The sequence below is a fragment of the Pteropus vampyrus genome, unplaced genomic scaffold (genome assembly GCF_000151845.1).
Source record: "Pteropus vampyrus isolate Shadow unplaced genomic scaffold, Pvam_2.0 Scaffold556, whole genome shotgun sequence".
Classification (NCBI taxonomy): Eukaryota; Metazoa; Chordata; class Mammalia; order Chiroptera; family Pteropodidae; genus Pteropus; species Pteropus vampyrus.
In genome coordinates, this window is record NW_011889337.1 from 60,135 (window position 1) to 80,587 (window position 20,453).

The window sequence follows — 20,453 nt, forward strand, 5'->3', positions numbered from 1 at the left end:
GCAATTAACAGTGTCTGTTTGGTCCCCAGTGGAAGCTCTGCGCTCACAATCACCTTTAGGGAAAACAATCGTATGTTTTCTTTGGAGACGCTTAGCTTGAAGGGAGGGAGAGCTTTTGTTCCCACCCTTCTGTTAATAAAAGAGTTCTTATTTTAATAAAGATCCAAACCCTCCAGCAGGTAGTTCACAGGAAAGAAACACAGAAGATCAATAAACATATGAAAAATTGCTCAGGTTTATTCATAATTAAAACAACATAAATTAAAGAAAAATGTGATAGATATCATTTTTCACCCATCATAATGATGCTTTTAAAAAAAACTTTCATAATACAGTATTTTCCGTTGATAAAGCTGTGAGGAAACCAGCACTTTCTTTCCCTTGGTAAAGGCACACTTGGTGCAGCCACTTCAGAGGGGACATTGCTCATATCGGACAATATTGGTCAAAATTGTCAACACACGTACTCTAGGACCCCACAATTCCATCTCTAGGTATCTGCAATACAAAAACATTTACCCATGTGTACAAAAAGGCATGGCCAGGAATGCTCACTGCTACATTGTTTATAAAAGTAAAAAGCTCTAGACATCCAAAATGTCCACAAGCAGGTCAATAAAGAGAGGTGCATCTGTGCAGCAAAATACTGTGCTGTGTTTAAAAGACATGAGGTAGATTTGTTCTGACATGGGAGATCCCCAAGGCACACAATTCTCTTAAAAAAGTAAATTGCAGAAGAGCACATACCTCAAATGTATGATCTCATTTGTGTAAAACACTGTTAGCATATACACACACATCTAAGCCAGATGTTCTCTGCACCCCTCCCTTCCCCTCTCAGAGGCATTTGTCTAACCTCCAGGGTGGGAAGAGCTTCCCGTCCCCTGGCCCTTTCTTCTGGGAGCCTTCCACTGGTGTCCAGATCCCTGCAGCCCATCACTCACACTTGGCCACAGGCCACCATTCTGGCCTGCATAAGGCTTGGAAGATCTGTCTGTACCCAGGGTGTTATAGCTCTTTCGTCCCCTCAGGCTGGCATACCAGATAGTGGGAGCTTTTAGGAGTGTTTGGAATGAGAATTTGGGGCAATTTCAGAAGGAAATTATAATGGAAGGAAAAGGTTAACATGGTGGAGAGACATACTAAGAGACAAGTTCAAAGTCACATAGCAAATTCTGTCTCCCACCTCCCAGCAGCCATCCTTGGTGCCCAAGGTGAAATGCTAGGGTTTCTGGGTGGCATTAGGGGCCCAGAGACCAGGAAGGAGATCTCCCCACCCACTTTGCGTGGCTAAGGTGGTGGGTTTCTTTTCCGCCAGAGGGCAGTGCCTCTGCATACCCAGGAAGCCCCTGCTGGTCAAGGCTAGTTGGCAGTCAGAGGGTAACCTGATCTGACCAGTGCAAGGTCCTGCTTGTGTCTGTCCACACAGTTCAGCTCTGCTGACTTGAGTGCTCTCCCAATCTAGCCACATCATAGGGAGAGGATTGTTAATTCCATTGTCCAATGGGGAGACTGGGGCCCAAAGAAAGAAAAGACTTGCCCAAGGTCAAATCCCGAGACCATGGTGAAGATAGGCAGGGCATAGGGTTGTCAGATAAAATACAGGATACCCAGTTAAATGTGAATATCAGATAAACCATTAATAATTTTTACTGTAAATATGTCCCAAATGTTGCATGGATCATAATTAAACTAAAAAATCATTTGTTGTTTATTTGAAATTCAGATTCAATTGACTTTCTATCTTCTTATTTTTCCAATCTGGTAACCCAGGCCTGGCAGAAACCCATGGATCCTGCTTCTCAAGTTCCTGAGTCCCACAGAGCACACTTCTCTGCCTCTAAGGTGCCCTCTAGAAGGCTCAGATTTCATGGCAGCTGCTCCCCTGGAGCTGGGAAGGGCTGTTTTAGGGGCCCTTGGGAATGCAGGCATGGCCTATATCAGCTCTGCTCTGGAGAGCTTGGTTCCAGAGCTGGACAAGTGGGGCCAGGGAGGGTCACAGGCAGCCCAGACCACTCCACCCTCTCCAAGCGAGTCCTGGCCCCTCCCTTTCCTCTCCCTGCCCCTTTCCTTCCTCCCTTCCTCCTCCCTCCCCTTTTGTCTCTTCCTCCCACCTGGCCCCAGCTGTCTTTGACTCCTTTTACAAATAGCCTTCTCTTCCCCAAGGGGCTCTGTGGTTGTTTCCAAGAGCTGAGGGTTCTCAAGTGCTGACCGATTCAAACTTTGGTGATTGTATCAGTCAGGGTTCCCCACAGAAAAGGAACCAATAGGATGGATGGATGTATATGTACATGCATCTGTGTATATATAGAGAGATTTACTTTAAGGAATTGGTCCATGCCATTGAAGGGCTAAGCAAGAACGACACTGGCAGGGCAGGCCAGCAGGCTGAAATCAGGCAGGAGTTAATACTGCAGTCTCTAGCAGAATTTCTTCTCTGGAAAACCTCAGTGTTTGCTCTTAAGGCCTTTCAATTCATTGGATGAGGCCCACCCACATTATCCAGGGTTAGTAGTCTTCTTTACTTAAAGTCCACTGATTGTAGATGTTAATCACAACTACAAAATACCTTCATAGCAATATCCGGACTAGTGTTTGGTGGAATAACTGGAGACCATAGGCTAGCCAAGTGGCCATATAAACCTCACAGTGGTCTAATCAGTAGGGAAGTTGAGGGAGAATTTAGACTTACATTTGGAGATGCAGGGCCTGGGGATACTGGGGGCTCCAGTGGCTGCAGGCAGGTCCCTTCTAACTTGCTTTTCCCTCCTTTGGTTCTCATGGTTCCTGCCCAGGTTGACTCAGGATATCCAAAAGTCATTTCTCCTGCCTGGGAACTCTGGATTGGAGGAGGCAGGATATGCTCTGCAGAGGACACCTTTGGGGGGATGCTATGGTGGGATTACTAGCCGGAGCTGGGCTTGCAGAAGCCACAACAGGTGTGTAATCTAACCCTGCTTGGGCCGCTGACTGACTCGAGAGTCCTGTGCCAGTCTCTGTCTCTTTCTAGAAATGATGAAGGGTGGACTCCACCTGCCCCCAATGGGAGCCAAATCAGGTGACCTGAGAGCCAGGGCAGTACTCACAGGCAAAAGTTCTGAGCCTTATCTCTTCTCCTATGCAGCAGGGGAGAAGCAGAGGAGTAGCAGGGGAGAGTAGCAGGGCAGAAGCAGGGGAGAAGGCCATGATCTCAGCCAACAAGATACACCAGGAACAGAAGGTGCTGGTCCAAGATTGGAGCCCAAATGGGAGTAGGGCTCCACCCCCTTGTCAGGATATATCTTCCTTGAGCTCCTACACTTTGAAACGCTTATTTTCCTCTCTGCCCTGCTCCCTCTGCATCCTTGGCTATAGATACAAGCGAACAACTGGTCACGATGGCAGGAAGCTCCTCTAACATCAAGGAGGAGATAGAAATGTCCATGGTCGAAGAGCTGGTTCCTGGAAGCCATGGGCAAGATCATGAGCGTCTGAGGTTAGCAGGTGAGGATCCCCTGAAATGTCCCTTCCCTTGGGTGCCTGCACTTGCGTGTATGTATTGGAGAAGCTGTGGTTCTTTCTCATAGCCCTTCTGCTAGCTATTTCTTCTGCCAGGAATGCCTTTTCTCTAGATTTTCCATGGCTGGGCTATTTTTCTTAAGGTCTTTGCCTCAATGTTTCTTCTGACTTTTCTAAAAGTAGCCATGTCCTTCTGTCATGTTGCCTATTTTTATCATTTTGGAAGCATGTGTCTCTTAATCTGAATCTGCACTGATGGATTATTTTCTGCTTTGCTCCTCATTCCCCTTGTATACACACAGCCAGTCAGTTTCTTGATTGCTGCCATCTTGCCTCTTGGTTATCACTCTTTCTAATAATTTACTTAGCCCAGAGAGTGGCTTTCAGTAAATACTTGCTAAACTTTTGAAAAGATAAACAAACTGAGGTCTGGGATTAGCCAGTAGACAGCAGTGAATGGATGCTGAGTAATTTTTAAGAAGTTTGGGGACCCACCCACTTTCTGGTGTGTTCTGTGCTCAGGAAGCCTTGGTAAAGCCTCTATGGATGTTCTTGGGGCCTTTGTTCTTCTCCCCAGAAATGTTGGAGCGTGGATCCTGGTCCCTGGGTGCTTCTCAGCGGCGACAGAAGTTGGATTCAAAGGCTGCTGGCTCTGCTGCAGGCCAACCAGTTTGGAATACGAGTGCCAACCAGCCCAAGAAAGCGGTACTCTGTGGGGTTCTTGGCACGTGGTGGCTGGGCAGGTTTGGCGGTACTGGCTATAGTGGCTCTAGCCTGGTGGTAGGTCGAGCAGGATGAGATGTTGACTTGTGGAGAGGAGGAAACAGGTAAACGAAGGCAAGGACATCTAGCAAGAGGTTAGAGCCATTCTTTGGTAGGTTGGGAGTTCAATCTTGGGAGTCCAGAATGCCTGAAGCACATATTACGTAAGGAGTACATATATATTTTACTGTGCAAAACTCCAGTGTGTGTGAAATGGTACTTTCCTTTATTAAAAAATAAATAAGTCTATGTATTGCTCTCTATATATCTAAATTTATCTATATATCTATATTTCTCTGTATATCTATATATTATATATTATATATATATTTCTACATATAAATATATAAAATAAATATAAATATATTTGAATAAAAAATTATATATCTCAGGGCTGGGACAACAAACAATAAGGCAAGTGAGGTTCTTATGTTTCCTTCCTGGCTGTTAGGAAATCCAATCAATTGAATCTGAACACTTTATAGCCAGTCCTTTAAACTATATTCACTGTAGGTGAAGGAATGTTCTAGAAAAAAAAAATAGTGCCTATATTGTTGCAAAGCATCCGGAAAAAGGCAGCCTTTTTGGAGATAAGGAACTGTCTGTGCAAGGCAATCACTTGAGTCTAGTGGATTCTGTTAACTACATTCAGTGTAGGTGAGGGCAAGTTTTAGAACAATGGTTGTTATACTGTTGCAAGGGTTACTGTGGAAAGGCAACAAGGTTGGAGAGGAGGGAGACCTGACTGTTCCAGGGAATGGAGTAAGATAAATGCTGAAATGATTCCACCCCCAATGAACAAAGAGAAAAAGAACTCCCAGGTCAGAGACCTTCTGGGAATGAAAACAGGCCAGAAATATGGAATTGGCTTCCTGTGTCCAAACGCTGAAGCCAAATTAAGCTGCTCCAGCAGGTCGGACTCTAGCAAGCCACCTATGCCCCTAAGACTGAGGGGGTGGTGGTGGTGGTGGTATAACCTCTGGATTAATTAAAGTTACCTGTTAGGACCTGAGGAGTACACTCTTAAAAAACAAAGTCATTATATTGACCTTAGAAATAAATTTAGACATTTAGAATTACAAAAATTAATTTATCAATTCAATTTACTTATTCATTATTTTTGAGTAAAAAAATAACAGAATTGATATTGCCTCTGAGAGAACCACAACATAAAAGACAAAGAACATAATAATACTATTCTGCTGACTTGAGGAGAAAAAATAACATGCCTTAGAAAGTACGTGAAAATAAAAATAACACTTTTTGGAATAATTAGCAGAGAGAAGCTGGGACTTGCTGCAGTCCATAGATTTTCCTAATCTCCATCAAATTTACACAAAGGTCTTATGTTTTACAATGTATATAATTCTAAATAGAGAGTTTCTAAAATTAAAAACCAAAAAGCAACACGACAATTGTTTTTGAACAGTTAGACCTGTCTTATTATCATTGACATGTTAAAACAAACTCTATTATTACAAACAAACCCCAGTCAACAGTCACTCACCCTTATTTGGCCTTCAAATCTTTAAAAAAACTTTCTGTCCTTCTTATCACAGTCTTTAAGGAAATCAAGGGGATGGTGTGGAAATTGTTCTAAAGAGACACTCTTGATTAAATTCCTCTTTATAGTCCTGGGGTCTTCTTGACACCCACTGTCCATTTAATGCTATTTCTGAGGTTTCTGAAGAAGAAGAAGAAAAAGAAGAAGGAGGAGGAGGAGGAGGAGGAGGAGAAGGAGGAGAAAATAGTTTGACTGTGAAGTGCTGTTCACACACACACAAAAGTTACACCAGTACCTATGTGCCCTTTTGAGAAAGATAGTTCGCATTATTACAACAAATAGAGACATGGTGGTAGAGTCTCTGTAAAAATCATTTATATAGAAATGGTCCCAAATTCAAATTGCCATTGAATGCTGTTCCTAAGAAGAGAAGATGGCTGCAGATCTTTCTCAGGTGATAGGGAAAACTTGGCCATCTATTTTTATTTTTGAGAATGAGGCAAATAGAAGAGCTAACCAGGAACTCTGAGTCTTGGTGAGGCCTGTGAAATGTCAGGTTCTCCTTTCAGCAGGATGCGGGTGAGAGACTGGCTGTTATGTTAGGGCGCCCTTAAATGCCAGAATGAACAGGTTTCTATTTTGCGGCACAACCACCCCAACTTTCCCATTCATTTAGTTCAGTAAGTGCCTGGCTGCCAGCCATGTGGGGTGGGAGGGGCCAATGTTTCTTTTATACATCTTTAGTTAATGGTCCTGTTTTTCACTCCAGTCTTCAAGACCTCCCCAGTTTCCCTACAGCCTCCAAGTTCGGGTCGTCTCTGGACGCTGCCAGGCGAGAGGGTCCCTTCTCAGCTCCCCATGTGCTTCTGAGCCACGCTGAGGCCTGCTTGGCTTGCCTTCATTATTGGCACTTTCCGAATTCCACAATATCGTTGAGCTCTTTTGTTCTCTGTTGCCTCTCCCGTTATCTCCTATCTTATGTATTTATACCATTTTGCTGTCTTCACTGTCAGTTTAATGGAGTCTTAGGAGGAAGTAGTGTCAGATATGAGAGGTATCACAGTGTAATGGTTAAGAGCACAACCTCTGGAACAAAATGTCCTGGGTTCAAATTACTGCTCTGCTGCTTACCAGTTGCATGACTTGAGTAAGTTATTTGACTTCTCTCTGCCTCAGTTTTCTCATCTTTTAAGATGAGATGATAGTTATACCTGTTTCAAAGGATCACCCAGAGAAGGAGAAGGAAGCTATGGTTTCTCAGTAGCCAGGCTTCTTTCCTGAGTTCTGAAACTTCCCTTGTCCTTGAGAAATGCAGTCACCTCTCCAGGCCTCAATTTCCTTGACTGTAAAACCAAGGTTTTCCATTCTCCTTCCGTGGTTGCTCAGACCTAGCTGATGTCTGCATGTGATGGTGCCAGCAGGGGACAGGGAGCCCTATCACTGCTCTTCCTTGGCCACAGCCTAGATGGCCAGGAGCTACTGAGGAGCATAGTATGGGTGGAATGGTGGCAGGTGGCCAACTTGTGAGGTTCCCAGGTTCTCCTAGTGGTCAGAGGCTGCCAGCCCCTGATTCTGGAGGATCAGACACCGTGCGGCTCCTGGGAGGGTGCTCCATTGGTTCTGGGCAAAGTGTGGGGCAGCCACTCATCTGGGTCTGAACAGGCTACTTTGACTGACCATCCCTTTTCTTAGGGGGCCAAGCTGCCGATGCCTAAAACTTCGAGAGAACAAGACCATGGGGACGTCCCTCCTCAGGAGTATCCTCGTGACTTACAAGCTATCAAGTTTCGTTATGAGAAGTAAGAAGCATCTGAGAAACCCTGCAAGGGGAAAGGAGGAACTCTTTGGGCAGAGACCGGGGGGCGGGACAGGGAAGGTAGAGGGGCTGGTAAGCACACTGATCACAAAGGACTTGTGAGCAGCTGGCTATGCTTGGAGTATTGGGGACCTGTTGTCTCAGCCCCTGAGCATCCTGGCCCCTTGTCCATTCTAGACCTCTGAGTACTCTGGGGCTGAGCTGACTCCATGCCCTCAGGCCCCAGGATCTACTTACCAAGGAAGAGGACTGGAGGCTGACAGAGTCACTGTCCAGAGAAGCCCTTACCATAGCTGCTTGCCCTTCCTGTGTTTCCTGCCAGGCCTGGCTTAGGACAACGAGCAGCTCTGACCCACTGTCTTTTCTTATTTCCCAGCAACCCAGAGGCAGATATAATTGCTGAGATTGGCCTGGAAGAGCTAAATGAACTGGAGATGGAGGTCATGAGAAGCCAGGTGACTGTCTGTTCTGTAGGGACCCACATGGAGGGTGGAGTCAGAATCATGGTGTTTTGGGGTGGGTGTGTCTCGACAGCAATGAGATCAGCTTGAGGTTGTGCAGCCATTCCAGTCACCTTACCCTGTAGCAGCCAAGTTGAGGTCAGGCTCCTTTCCCCTTCTTATCAGTTCCCATGGCTCCAGCATCCCATCTTGCTGCCAAGCCTTAAGCCTGCCTCTGTCCTAAGATGTGGAAAAGGAATAGGGGAAGAGAAAAGGAGGACAAAGAGGGAATGTAGGAAAATGGAGAAGTCTATGAAGAGTGGCTCTCAGAGGTCTGAGAGAGAGTGGATGTCAGACCAAGTTCAAGTCTTCTTGGGCAGAAAGCACAGCAGCCATGAGCATGAGTGTGGGCATGGACAGCCATTAACTTGGTAGCCTTTTCTGGCCTGAGTGTCACCCCATCCTGGGGCCCTCACTCTGGTTCTGCTGCAGCCCCCAAGCCAGCCCGCCCTAGGAGTGAAATGTCCTTCAACACTTCCACTACCCAGCTGAGAAGGGCCGTTTTTTCCCAGACAACAGGATGCATACCGAAGAAGGGGCAAGACAGCTGGACCTGTCAACATAGGCAACCTGGCCCACCCCCGGCCCTGGTCTCAACTGCTGTGCCTACTTCTTCCCCAGAGGCATTTTGACCTCCCAAAGGGCAGCAAAGCATTTTCCTATTCTAACTTCATACATTTCCCCACTGGTAGGACATGGGCTTCTCCAGAAAAGCCTAGCTTACCAGCTTGCTCTTGATCTCTCTGCAGCTGCGTGTGATCACTAGGCGTCTGTGTGCCCTGGAGGACCAGGGTGCCACCGCTCGCCAAAGGGAAGCTCTGTTCTTCACCATGCTGCTGTCGGCCTGCCTGGTCAACTTGTGGTTGTGGATGCGCCAGTGATTTTCATGTACCACCATGCTGCCAGAGCCATCTCCTCCTTTCCTTTCTTTCTTTGTCTCCCTGGGCCACCCTTGCCATCCTTCCTCTGTCTCCCAGCAGCCCCTAGCAGTGGCAGGGCCATTTTACACCTCTGGTTGGATCTCTACTGGGGGAGATACTATCTGCTGGGAAGTAGAGGAAGTGTAGAGGAAGTAGAGAAGTAGAGGAAGGTCTGAATGGACTGAGACGCAGCCCCTTTGGGGGGAAGGTGAGTTACGTCTGGTCCCAGTAATGTCAGTGATAGGTGCTTCCTTCCTGCTCATCAGGGTTCCATGGTGACCATCTCATCCCTTCTGTTCCATTCTATTTGGAAAGCTCTTGGCTTGGCTATGTTTTCCTGTTTTCTTCCATGTAGTGCATAGGCTCGGCACAGAGAAATGCTCAATAAAAGTTTAGTGATAGCAGCAAATCTGGTGTCTGAACTTCTTACATCAAGGACTCATGTGGAACCCTAATTCCCCCTTCCCCTCCCTCTCCCATTGTCCTCATCCCAAGCAGGGGACTTCTTAGCAGCAGAGCTTGCAAGGTCCTTCCTGTTGGGCACAGGCCAGCAAGAACCTGCAGGAAAGTGTTTCTGCAGTAACTTGTTCTGGCTGGGCATTGCAGGAACTCAATCAGAGGAAATCTCCTAGAAAGGACCAGAAAACTTTCCATTTACCCAGGAATAAATTGAGTCCCAGAGGAGGTGATCATGGCGCCAGGGTTATCCAGAAAGACCAGGTCAGGGCTGGAACTAGGATGTGTTCTCCTGAGCCCTTCCTACAGACATGCTGACAATAAGGCCAAAATTCATTTCTGAAGGCTGAATGGGAGACCATATGGTAGGGCTTTGAACCTCACTCCACCACAGCCCTTTGAAGCTCACTTCAGACAGGGTGGATTGCTGGGTAGGGAAGTGGGACTCAACCTAAGCAGACAGGAGTGTCACTGCTTGCTTAGGGCCCAACCACAAGGCAGATGTGCTGGGCTGTAGCAGAACTTTAGAAGAGCTGCTGCTGTTTTCCGTGAGACCAAAGGATAAATGCATGTCTTTTGCAGGGCAGGGACCCAGAATATTCTCTTTGGCTTCAGTAGTTCACCGGACCATCCTTAATTCTCCAAATTTGTCATGACTTCTTCATCTATAAAGATGAGAGTATGTGTTAGTCACAAGATATAAAATAAACATGACCGTGTGTGTGTGTGTGTGTGTGTGTGTGTGTGTATGAGAGAGACAGAGAGAGATAGAGAGAGAGAGAGACAGAGAGAGAGCGAGCAAGTGAGAGAGCGAGAGAGAGAGTGGAGAGAGAGAGAGGAGAGTATTGAGTCCTAAAACATGCCCTGCTCCTCTCTGGTCCTCTGTGGCTCCCATAAAATGAGGGGGTTCCTTCACTCTTGACTTTCTGGGGCCTGCGATACTTCTGAGAGCAAAGAGGCCTGGAAAGAACCTGGAGCCTCCCTGCCCCCTCCAAATGAGCTCTGGGGCTCCAGGAATCACCAAAGGCCAGGAGGAAGGCTGGAGGACCTCCTTGCAGGCCATGCCCCCACCGTCTGCAGCCTCAGGACAGAGTCAAGGTGCCAGAACTAATTAAGAGGAGCAGCATGCATATGCTTCCTGTCACAAGCCCCAAACCCCCACTGCCTTTGATGACATGCAAGGCAAACCAAGCAGAGTGGAGTGGCATGGAGCAAAGGATGGTAGGAGGCCTGCCCTCAAATGGTCCTCCTAATGCTGCCCCATTCTTCTGCTACAGCAAAGCCACACAGAAAAACTAAGAGGAAGACAAGGCTGCTGTGGGGCAGGGCAAAGCCTGCCTTTGGGACATGGGTGTGTGTATGTGTGAGCGGACACAGAGCTGTTTGCAGAAAAAGTCTGGTTGAAAATATGTTGCGAAACAAAGGTTCACCCTTGGGAGCAATTTAGCTGAGCTGCAAACAAACAGTGTGGTGGCCCCTTGGAGAAATACCTCCTGGGCTGTGGGAGCTCAGGTGGAGTCCTTGCCTAGACCCTGACTTCCCCTCCATCCACTCTGAGTAGTGACAGCTTGGCTGTTCTGAGTCCTGCCTGACTGGTCCATCTCCAGGGACCTCCAGAGGGAAACTGGAGCCAGAGCTGCCCCATGGTGGCCTCCATGGCATCCTGGGACACAGGCAGTGGACATCTCTGCAGAGTTCTGTAAGGGGCCCCATTATGGGAACTGGCACCCCCTGTCTGACCTTCTGGTTATTATCTGTCTGAAACATCTGCCCCCTTGATGCTATTTCCCTGCCAAACTGCCCTGGCCTTGCCCAAGCACAAGGCCATCCCTCTCCCAAGAAGCCTGGAACTTCCTCATGAACAAGGGGAGAGCAGGGCTCATTTACACTTCAGAGTGAGGGCGGTTCTTCTGCAGCATGTTGCGTATTGTTCCTTTGTGAAATTCCCATGGGGCACCCAGGCTTGGTATTAGAGGAGTACACAGACAGTCGCACACTGGATCATGAGCTGCTCGAGGGCCGGGGCTAGCTTCCATTGCCTTCCACATTCCTGCACCCAGCAAAAGTACACGGCTGGCCAGAAGACTTCTGACCAGGGTCTCCAGAGAGCAATTCTGGCCTGATTGCCTCCTAAAGGGAGGGTCAGCTTTGCCTTGGTCCTATAAGCCTGACCTTTAGGGCATGGCCTCTGTGGAAAAGCCTTCTGTATAAAAGGTTAATTCCAACCACTTACTTTCTCTGGTTCACCTACTATGTGCCAGCATGTTGCATTTCAAAATTATCGAATTACACAAATCCTGCTTGATGATATCCTCCTGAAAAAAACAAACATTACAGGTGTAGCTAACAAAGCCCCTTGTCCTCCAATGGCGAACTCCTCCTGTCCCCTCCCCCACCAGAGCTAACTCCTGTGGTTGGCCTAGTGTACATTCTTGCAAGCTCCTGCTGTCACCTGCAGATACGTGCACCCGTATGCGCCATGGGCTTTGTGCACAGGGTCTCATGTAAGCTGCCCCATGTAGCCCACTAAGAGAGGGGCCAGTCACCCAAGCCATGTGTGCAGCTGGGGAAAGCTGTAAGCTTTCAGTTGTGCTACCCTGCTGGGCTGACCTCAGCCTCCCACCTGCCCCGGTGGGAGCAGAAACTCAATATTTCAGTTTTTCTGTCTCAAGTTGGTTTCTCAGCAGCTGGAGGAGGAAGGTGGGCAGAAGAAGGTGAGCATGTGAATGGGGGAGGTGAGGGTGCACTGAGGGGGCTCTGTTGTACCTGAGAGCAGCCTGAAATCCTGGCTTCTGCAAAAGGAGCCAATGACTCACCATCCAAGGACTCTTGCTCACTGCCCCTTCCTCAACCTTGGTTCCTCTTGGAGGCCAAGTTCAGGGAGTCTTGGAAGGGAAGGAAAGGATATTCTTTCAACCCTGCCCCACCCCAGGTACCTTTTCCTTCTCCCAGAGTTTTCTCTAACTTGCCCTCTGGCCAGGTAGGCTGGCTGGGACTGTAACCAAGGCCTGGAGGCAGGTGCGTGAGGGTGGTGAGCTGGTTGGTAGCTTTGGGTCCCCAGACGGAAAGTCCTGAGTGATGTATCTTCCACGTAAGGGAGAGCTCCTCAGGGAGATTGGGAGGGGCTTGTGCCTGGGTCTGGGCAGACAAGCAGCTCCACAGTTGGGCCGCCCAGCATCTAACTCTCACCTGCTGACAGTCTGGAGTGTGCAGAGCCCACAGTGAGAGGGTCAAGCGTCCAGCCAACAGGCAGGACAACCTCTCCAGTGGGCAGGTGCCACTCTGGGCCAGAGCCTTGAGCTTGACTCAGCTGTGGGCATGAGCTCCTTTGGGCCACTGCCAGCCTCCCCTGCTGGCTTCAGGCAAGCAGGGGAAGCTCTCTGACTGGGAGGCTCCCAACTGTGTGGGGGTTCAGAGACCCTACTTGACTGGGAACAGGAGCATCAGGAGGTCTCTGCTGGTTTCAGGTGCTGATGAGTCCCCAAGGGCTCATTCCTGATCAGAGGCTTTGCAGACAGACCAACGGATGCTGACTGCGTCCAGAGACATCCCCTTTGAAGTCGTCTGATTGGTAAGGAAGGGGGCTGGCATTGGACTGAGGCAGGCACTGACCAAGGGCTGACACCTTCCTGTGGCCACAGGCCAGTGGCATCCATAGGGTTGGGCTGGAGCTCATTAAAATGTGCAGATCGTAGAGCTGGGCTTGACAGGGGACCTCGTGTGCCTGGTCTGTCCAAGTTGCTGAAAGAAACTGGCTGTGTGGGGAACCTTTGTCACTTGTCAAAGCAGCCAAATGAAATCCAGGGAGCTCTAGGAGTATGGAGGCACTGAGTGCTATGCTAGGCTTGCCCGAAGGCAATGAGCCATTGTTTTCTCCTAAAAGGACAGCAGGGAGAAGACTTGGAGCAGAGGGGCCAAGGGGCTACCTGGCCAGGCAGGGTTTGGTGGAAGAGAGGGAGGATCCTGTGCACGCCTCCACTGTTTTCCTGGTCCGGGGCATTTCTGGGCATTCTAGCCTCAGAGCATGGGGAGTGAGCCACTTAGAACTCCATGGCTCTCTGCATATGAGGATTAAGGGGGATGGAGGCGATTATGTGTGCTTCTCCCAGGAAGCCTGCTGGAATTGTGAACTTTGCTTTCAGCCCTTCATGCTGCACCCTGTCCTCCTCAGGAGACCATCTAGGGATGCTCACACCTACTGCAGGTCTCTTAGACCTTAGGAGCCTGCCCCTTTTCCATTTGGGCAAATGTATCTTCAGCAAAGCTTTTGCAGTTTCTGACTAAGGGAAGATTCTAGCACCAGGTAGCAAGCCTGGGGCATGACAGGCTCCTCATTTTGGCCCTCCAGCTGAGCTTGTCCTCCATCTCAGCTTGAGCTCAGACCAGCAAGTATCGAATCCATCCACATTAGACTATGGCCATAGGAGGCAAGTAATGCTGGATGGCCTATTCCCTAGACCTCCTGTCAGTGCCTGGGCCCTGCCGCTGGCAGAGCATAGGCAGAGCCCTTAGCATCACTTGTTAAATGGAGGCTTCCAGGGCGGTGGCTTCCATCTCCAGAGGGAGGGAAACTGAGTGCTTGGCCTGGCAACATGTGCTTCAAGTTGAGCCTCAGCTAAGGCTGATGAGATGCGTGTACCTGGTTGGCCCTTAGGTACCATGGTTGCCTCAGAACTGCCAGGACTAGCCCTGGCTACATCCCGCCAGGATCCAACATGAGATGGCCCTCAGGAGATGAAGCTGCAAAGATGGGTCTGGTGAGATCTGGAAGTGGTTTGAATACCCCAGTGCAGAATTTAAAGTTTATCATGAAGTTGATATCTCCATCTATCCTTCGTCCTGGGCCCCGGCAAGGAACAAGTCATACCTGGTCTCTGCTCACATGGATGTGACCATGTCATGGGGGACTGTAGATCACTGTCAGGACATGATAAGTCTGTGATATAAATAAAATGAGGGAAAGTGGAGATGAAAGGTGTGGATTTGAGAAAGTGCAGAGTAAGTTTAAGGAATTCATTCATTCACTTTCTAAACACATATATGCTTGCCACTGGGCTAAGCTCTGGGGACTAATGGCTAAAGAAAACAGATAAGTCCTTGCCTTGATAAAGCTTATTTTTAGAGTGAAGGTATCAGTCCACAGATTTTAGAAGCAACAGTGACAGAGAGACTCAGATGTGCACTTAGTGAACTCACCCTGGCACTGTGGAAGGTAGAAAAGAGGAAGTGCTGAGGATCTGAAGGCCGAAAAGGATTGAGTCAGAAGGCTGTAACAAGGTTTGAGGCCAGGCCTAGGGCAGCAGCAGTCAGAATGAACAGGGAAGAAGGTACTGGAGAGAGATTTCGGCAGAAGCACCAATAGGATTCATGGCTGGGGTGGGGCTATCCAGGATGACTCTTAGGTTTCTAGGTTGATCACATGTGGGACAGATGTGTGTTTCTCAAGATAAAGTATTAGGAAGATAGGAACAGGGGCTGGGGTGAGATGGTCATGTCAATTTGGGACATGTTGAGTCCAGGGGCCCAGTGACTACCCCTAGAAAATAGAGATGGCCCCTGGGCACCTGGGGATATGGACCATGGGATCAGCTTCTCAGTGAGGACAGCAGGAGCTAGGGGATGAGCTACTATCTCTAGAGTTCAGCCTGTCCTAGGAGGAGCCTCCCTTGGGACTGAGTGTTACTGATGTCAGATACACTGTTCCAGCCCTATTTTTATAAAGAAGTAAAGCCTCTCTTGGCAAAAGTAGCCCAACCATGGGAAATTTCTGATGTAATGGTGTCTTCACTAGAGGCTCCAGACCTTTCTCAAAGTAGTGACCAACCACCCAGGCCTACCATTGGCAAAACCTTGCCTTCTCTGTGTCCCACTAGAGATTTCATTTACTCAACAAATAGTTCTCAAGCATCTATTTCATGAAAGTGTTAGCCCGGAGCCTGACCTCAGGATGGCTGATGATAGCCAAAAACAGATCAGCATCAAGGACCCACTGCTTGCCTAGACAGTGCTAGGCATTCTCTCCACCTCCAGCTTGGGGCTGCCTACTCCCAGCTCCTGCAACTCTCCGTCATGGCTGGGTCTCTTTCCCCTATACCCCCAGGCCTGGGGCACAAAAGGTCATTGCAGCTTCAACTCCACACTCAAGTCAGCTCCAAGAATCTGCCGAGCCTGGTGTAGTTCTGACCTAACTCTCCTCTTGGTATTGCCCAAATGCCTGGATCTGTTCACCTTCCAGGCTGGCCATTTGGCTGAGTGCACTTTTGCAGCCATATTGCTTGCTAATGAATCTGTACAATGGGGATAACAATAGTAACAGCTTTGTCAGGTTGTTGTAAGGATTCAATAAGTTAACTTAGGTCAAATATTTAGCACATGGTAGCTGCTCAGTGAATAAGAAGTTGCCTCTCACTCCCAAGTTCTAGCTTCCTCTTGGCTCTTCTTGTTGCTGTTGGCCCGCCTGCTTACCTCCCTGATTTTCTCCCTGCCTACCTTATGCCCTGCCACCCATGGACCCTCCCCTTGACACCGTTCCCTGCCTGCTGTCCAGGACTTTTTCCAATGCAATGGTCAGAATTGAATATCTGGGGCACTAGTTTCTGGCTGAGACTTGGAGTCTGCCTCTCTAGGCTGTTAGTCTTGAAAGAATTTCCTTCCCAATCACAGTGAAAAATTTTGACTTGTATTAACTTGAATCTGAGGCCAGGATGGCCTGGACTATAAAAGAAGCTATAAGACTTGGTCACCTGGAGAGTTTCATGAACCCTCTGGGAAGACGCACTGGAGTTCCTCCTTACTAGCAGTTCTACCTCCTGAGATTCCTCAGAACTGCGCCAAGGTCTAACCTTTATAGCCTCTTCCTTTCCTCCTTCTCTTTCTTCTGTCTTCCTTCCACCAATGTGTATGGAGTGCTTTCTAGGTGTCAGTCCCTGCATAACAATGTAGACACTGATGCTTGCTTTCAGGCAGCGCACACTCTAGTGAATGAGGGTGCTGGCAAGAAGAGCAGCATAGTCTGGACTCAGGCTTCACCCCAGGACTGTGGGAAGTTGACAGCTCCTGCTGTCCTCCTGCTATTCTACTGTGCACAGGGAGAATGAACATGGACATGCTCTTCAGGGAGAAGTTTGAGTTTCAGAAGCTAAAGGCTTGAAGGCTCAGTCTGTCACAAATGCCTGTGGTGATGAATTCAGTGTGATTTGGGACAAGGTGAAATGTGCTTGTCCAAGGGCAGCTGGAGAGTAATGTCCAGTTGGAAGCTAGAAGGAAAACCTGAAGCTCAGCAGAGAGGTGCTGCTGTCATCCTCACCCTTATTAGTGGATATTTGATGCCACCCTTACTTTTTTGATTGTACATAGTGTGTCTTATTTCTCTGGCTACTTTAAAAATGTTCCTGTTATCAATGGATTTGTATGATTTGATTACAATGTATCTTGGTACAGTTCTCTTCATGTTCCTTGTGCTTGAGTGTTATTGAACTTCTTATATCTGTGGGTTTATAATTGTATCAAATTTGGAAAACTTTTTGCCATTATTTCTTCAAATATCTTTTCTCTCTCCCTTCCTTCCGGAACTTCAACTACATCTGTATCAAACCACTTGAAGTTGTACCACAGTTTGCTGATGCTTTTCTCTTTCTTTTTCGGATTCTCTTTTCTCTCTGTGATTCATTTTGGATAGTTTTACTGGGTCGTCATCAAATTCACGAATCTCTTCTTGTGCAATATCTAATCTGCTGTTATTCCATCTAACGTATTCTTTTCATCTCATAATATGTTGTTTCCATCTTTAGAAGTTTGATTTGGGTCTTTTCATATTTTCCATAACCTTACTTAACTTTTTGAATATATGGAATACAGTTATATTGACTGTTTTAATACTCTTGTCTGGTAATTTTATATTTCTGTCAGTTCTTATTGATAGATTGTTTCTGCTTCATTAAGGAGAAATTATGTGCACGCCAGGTAATTTTTGAATGGATGCCACACACTGTGAGTTTTCTCTTGTTGCATGCTAAATACTTTTTTATTTCCAAAAATATTTTTGAGATTTGTTCTGGGATGAAGTTTAGTTACTTGGAAAGAGTTTGATTCTTTTGAGTCTTGCTTTTCAGATTTTTTTCCCCAGTGGAACCAGAACAGTGTTCAGTCTAAAAACCAATTATTCCCCATTATAGGTGCCAGATATTTCTGGATATACTACCCAATACCCCATAAGATTTTCCAGTCTAGTTGATAGCATTAGGCACTATTCTAAGTCTTTTGTTAGGGTTAGGGACTATAACCTCTAATTTTGGGGAATGATTCTCTCCCCAGCCATGGATAGCTTCCACATAGGTGTATGCCGATAAATGCTCAGCTGAATACTTGAGAGGGACTCTCTGCAGATCTCCAGAGTTCTTTCTCTGTGCTTCTCTCATTTCTTCAGTACTCTGCTCTGCAAACTCTAACTGCTTTGGTCTCCTTGGATTCTCTTATCTGTACTCTCAACCTAGGGAATCTTTCAGGCTCCACTTGGGTTCCACCTCTCTGTGCCATGGCCTGGAGACTCTCACAAGAGAGTAAACTAGAGTAATTGTAGAGATCACCTCATTTGTTTCCTGTCTCTTAGGGATAATGACCTATTTTTGCCTAATGTCTAATGTCTTGAAAATTGTCTTTTCATATATTTTGCCTAACTTGGATTATTTCATTCTGGAGGGTATATCTGTTTCCTGTTGCTCCATCTTGTCCAGAAGCAGAAGTGTTGAATATTCCTTTAAAATCAATTAATTGATATAGTGGAGGCCTAAGGTGAGTAATGGAAGTAGAAAGAGAGGAAGTAATGGACTGGGAAAGATGCAGGTTATCATCTATTGACTATTTATTCAAAATTTACTTATTGAGCATCTACCACGTGCCAGGCACTGATAAAAGATGGTATCTTGGACTAAGGTGTTAACGGTGGAGATAGTGAGAAGTGATTGGATACAGGGTATGTTTTGAAGGTAGAGTCCACATGATTTGCATATATAGATGTGGGAGTATGAAAGAAAGAGAAGAGTCAAGGATAACTCTGAGGCTTTGACTTGAATAAGTGAGAGAATGGCCTTGCCTTTGTTGAGTATGGGAGGATAAAGTTTAGAAGGGAAGATCGATTTTGCACATATTCAGTCTGAGATGCCTATTCAACATCCTAGTGGTAATGTCAAGGAGGCAAACTGGAGTTCAAGGGAGAGGCTGGGTTGGTGTTATAAATTTGCAAGTCATCAGCATACTGATGTGTTTGAAGTCACAGACTAGATGAGGGAAAGATGAAGACATAAAAGATAAAGATTCCATCCAAAGACTGAGTTCAAGACACTCTAAACTTTAGAGTTAGGAAAGAGGAGGAGGCTTCTTCGGAGGATACTGGAAGAAGTGGTCAGTGAGGTAGGAGGATAACCAGAAGAAATCTATTTTAAGAAGGAGAGAGTAGATAAGCTGTGTTAAATGCCACTGAGAAATACAATAGAGGTGAACAAACAAGTGACTCAGGATGAATTGTGTTCCTGGCTGTTTTCTCTTTCATTCTGGGAGCAACACTGAGGTCAGAGACTCTGCCAGATTATCTCCAGAACCTCAGCATGTAGCACAGACCTGGTACACAGCAGGTGCCTGGAGAGTATGTATGGACTAAATGAATGAATGAAAAAAAAAAAGAGCACTGGCTAGTTGTGAGAACTTGAATGGCCTCAAACTTGAAGTTAGTAGCTTCTGCTTCTATTTTTGGCTATATGACTAACTTATCTCTTCTGTCCCTGGCCTTAATATCCCTGAAAGAATTGTCTTCAGAATGCTTTCTGCCAGCATCCAAGAGACTTCTTGGACTAGGCTGGTTTTTCTATACAAGTCTTGGACTAGTTGTTTAACTTGTAGATAAGGAGAAAAGAGGCCCAGAAGTACACCATAATTGATGTTGGGCTTTTTGCAGAATTATCGTGACTTACTCTTGGTTTGTAAGTCTCCCTTCTTGAGGATTCCACTTTCTATCTAGGACCTCTGCCCACCTCTCTTCTCTGTCGACTCCATGGTCTGTAGTCCTCCTCACTCAGCCCAGTCCTTCCCCCAGGTCTCTCCTGTGCCTCCTCGCAGCAGCTATTGCAAACCTTCTGGCTTCCTCCAAAGTTTGCATCTAGTGCTGCCTGATGCCTCTCTCATTTCTCTGAGAATGCTGGGAATTTTTTGTGTGAGCTTCTTCAACTGTTTCTCACTGTACCCTTAACCCCATCTAAAATGTTTGTCTATCACCTCTCTCCCTCCTGGCCTGTTCATCAGTGGCCCTTCTGCCTATGTACTTGATAAGTCTCTCACCAGTTCTGGTACCTGGACCCACCATATACATCTTTTTCATGAGTTCCGGCATTAACTGGAGTTGGTCACAAGCACAGATATTTTCATTATCTATTGAATCCTCCTCGAAACCTTTGGACTGGCTTTATTATCTCCTTTCTGTAAAAGGATAACAGCAATTGCAACACAGAGAACTTTTCCTAAGCCCATACTCTCCAGTTCCCACACTATCTCCTTTCTCAGTCAAGGTTCTAGAAAGAGAGCTACATTCTCTATCTATTGTTCCTCACCTCCTACTACTTACTCTGAAACCTTGCAAAATATTCCCTATTTTCCCACTACTCCTGAGCCTACTCTGGATAAGATCACCAGCTAGGCCCCTGTTGGTGGATGCAGGGCCCCTCCAGCTCTCTCATTTCAGAGAGAGGAAGGCTCAGGCTCTATAGGCAGCCCTGTTCTTCCAGACATTGTGGTGGGGTGATGGCCCTGCAAATTCTTCTGCTCTTGAGACTCTCCCTTCCCAGGGGCCTGTCTTCAGTCTCCTCCACTTAGTTCCTCAAGCCATCTGTCACCTTTGCAGCTCCTGAGAACTCTCCTTTTAGCCTCCTTATATGCTCTCATGCTACAGGGGTAGCTCATCCCCTCTGAGAGCTTTAACTCCCAGGAAACCCTGTTGGTGTCCAGACCTC

General features: G+C 47.1%; 1 protein-coding gene across 1 annotated transcript; it reads left to right on the forward strand.

Moving 5' to 3' along the window:
- Positions 1–3,377: 3,377 nt before the first annotated feature.
- Positions 3,378–8,961, forward strand: FATE1 (fetal and adult testis expressed 1). Its single transcript, XM_011384037.1, has 5 exons — positions 3,378–3,483; positions 4,076–4,203; positions 7,457–7,563; positions 7,957–8,035; positions 8,830–8,961. Exons 1-5 carry the CDS (start codon positions 3,378–3,380, stop codon positions 8,959–8,961), a joined length of 552 nt encoding a protein of 183 aa, XP_011382339.1.
- The last annotated feature ends 11,492 nt before the right edge of the window (positions 8,962–20,453 follow it).

What these genes read in the sequence shown, in the direction of transcription:
- FATE1 (XM_011384037.1), top strand. Translation starts at nt 3,378, where the DNA reads ATGGCAGGAAGCTCCTCTAACATCAAGGAGGAGATAGAAATGTCCATG. An exon ending in TGAGCGTCTGAGGTTAGCAG is followed by an intron (nt 3,484 to 4,075) that starts GTGAGGATCCCC and finishes TCTTCTCCCCAG; the next exon opens with AAATGTTGGAGCGTGGATCC. An exon ending in TGGAGGTCATGAGAAGCCAG is followed by an intron (nt 8,036 to 8,829) that starts GTGACTGTCTGT and finishes ATCTCTCTGCAG; the next exon opens with CTGCGTGTGATCACTAGGCG.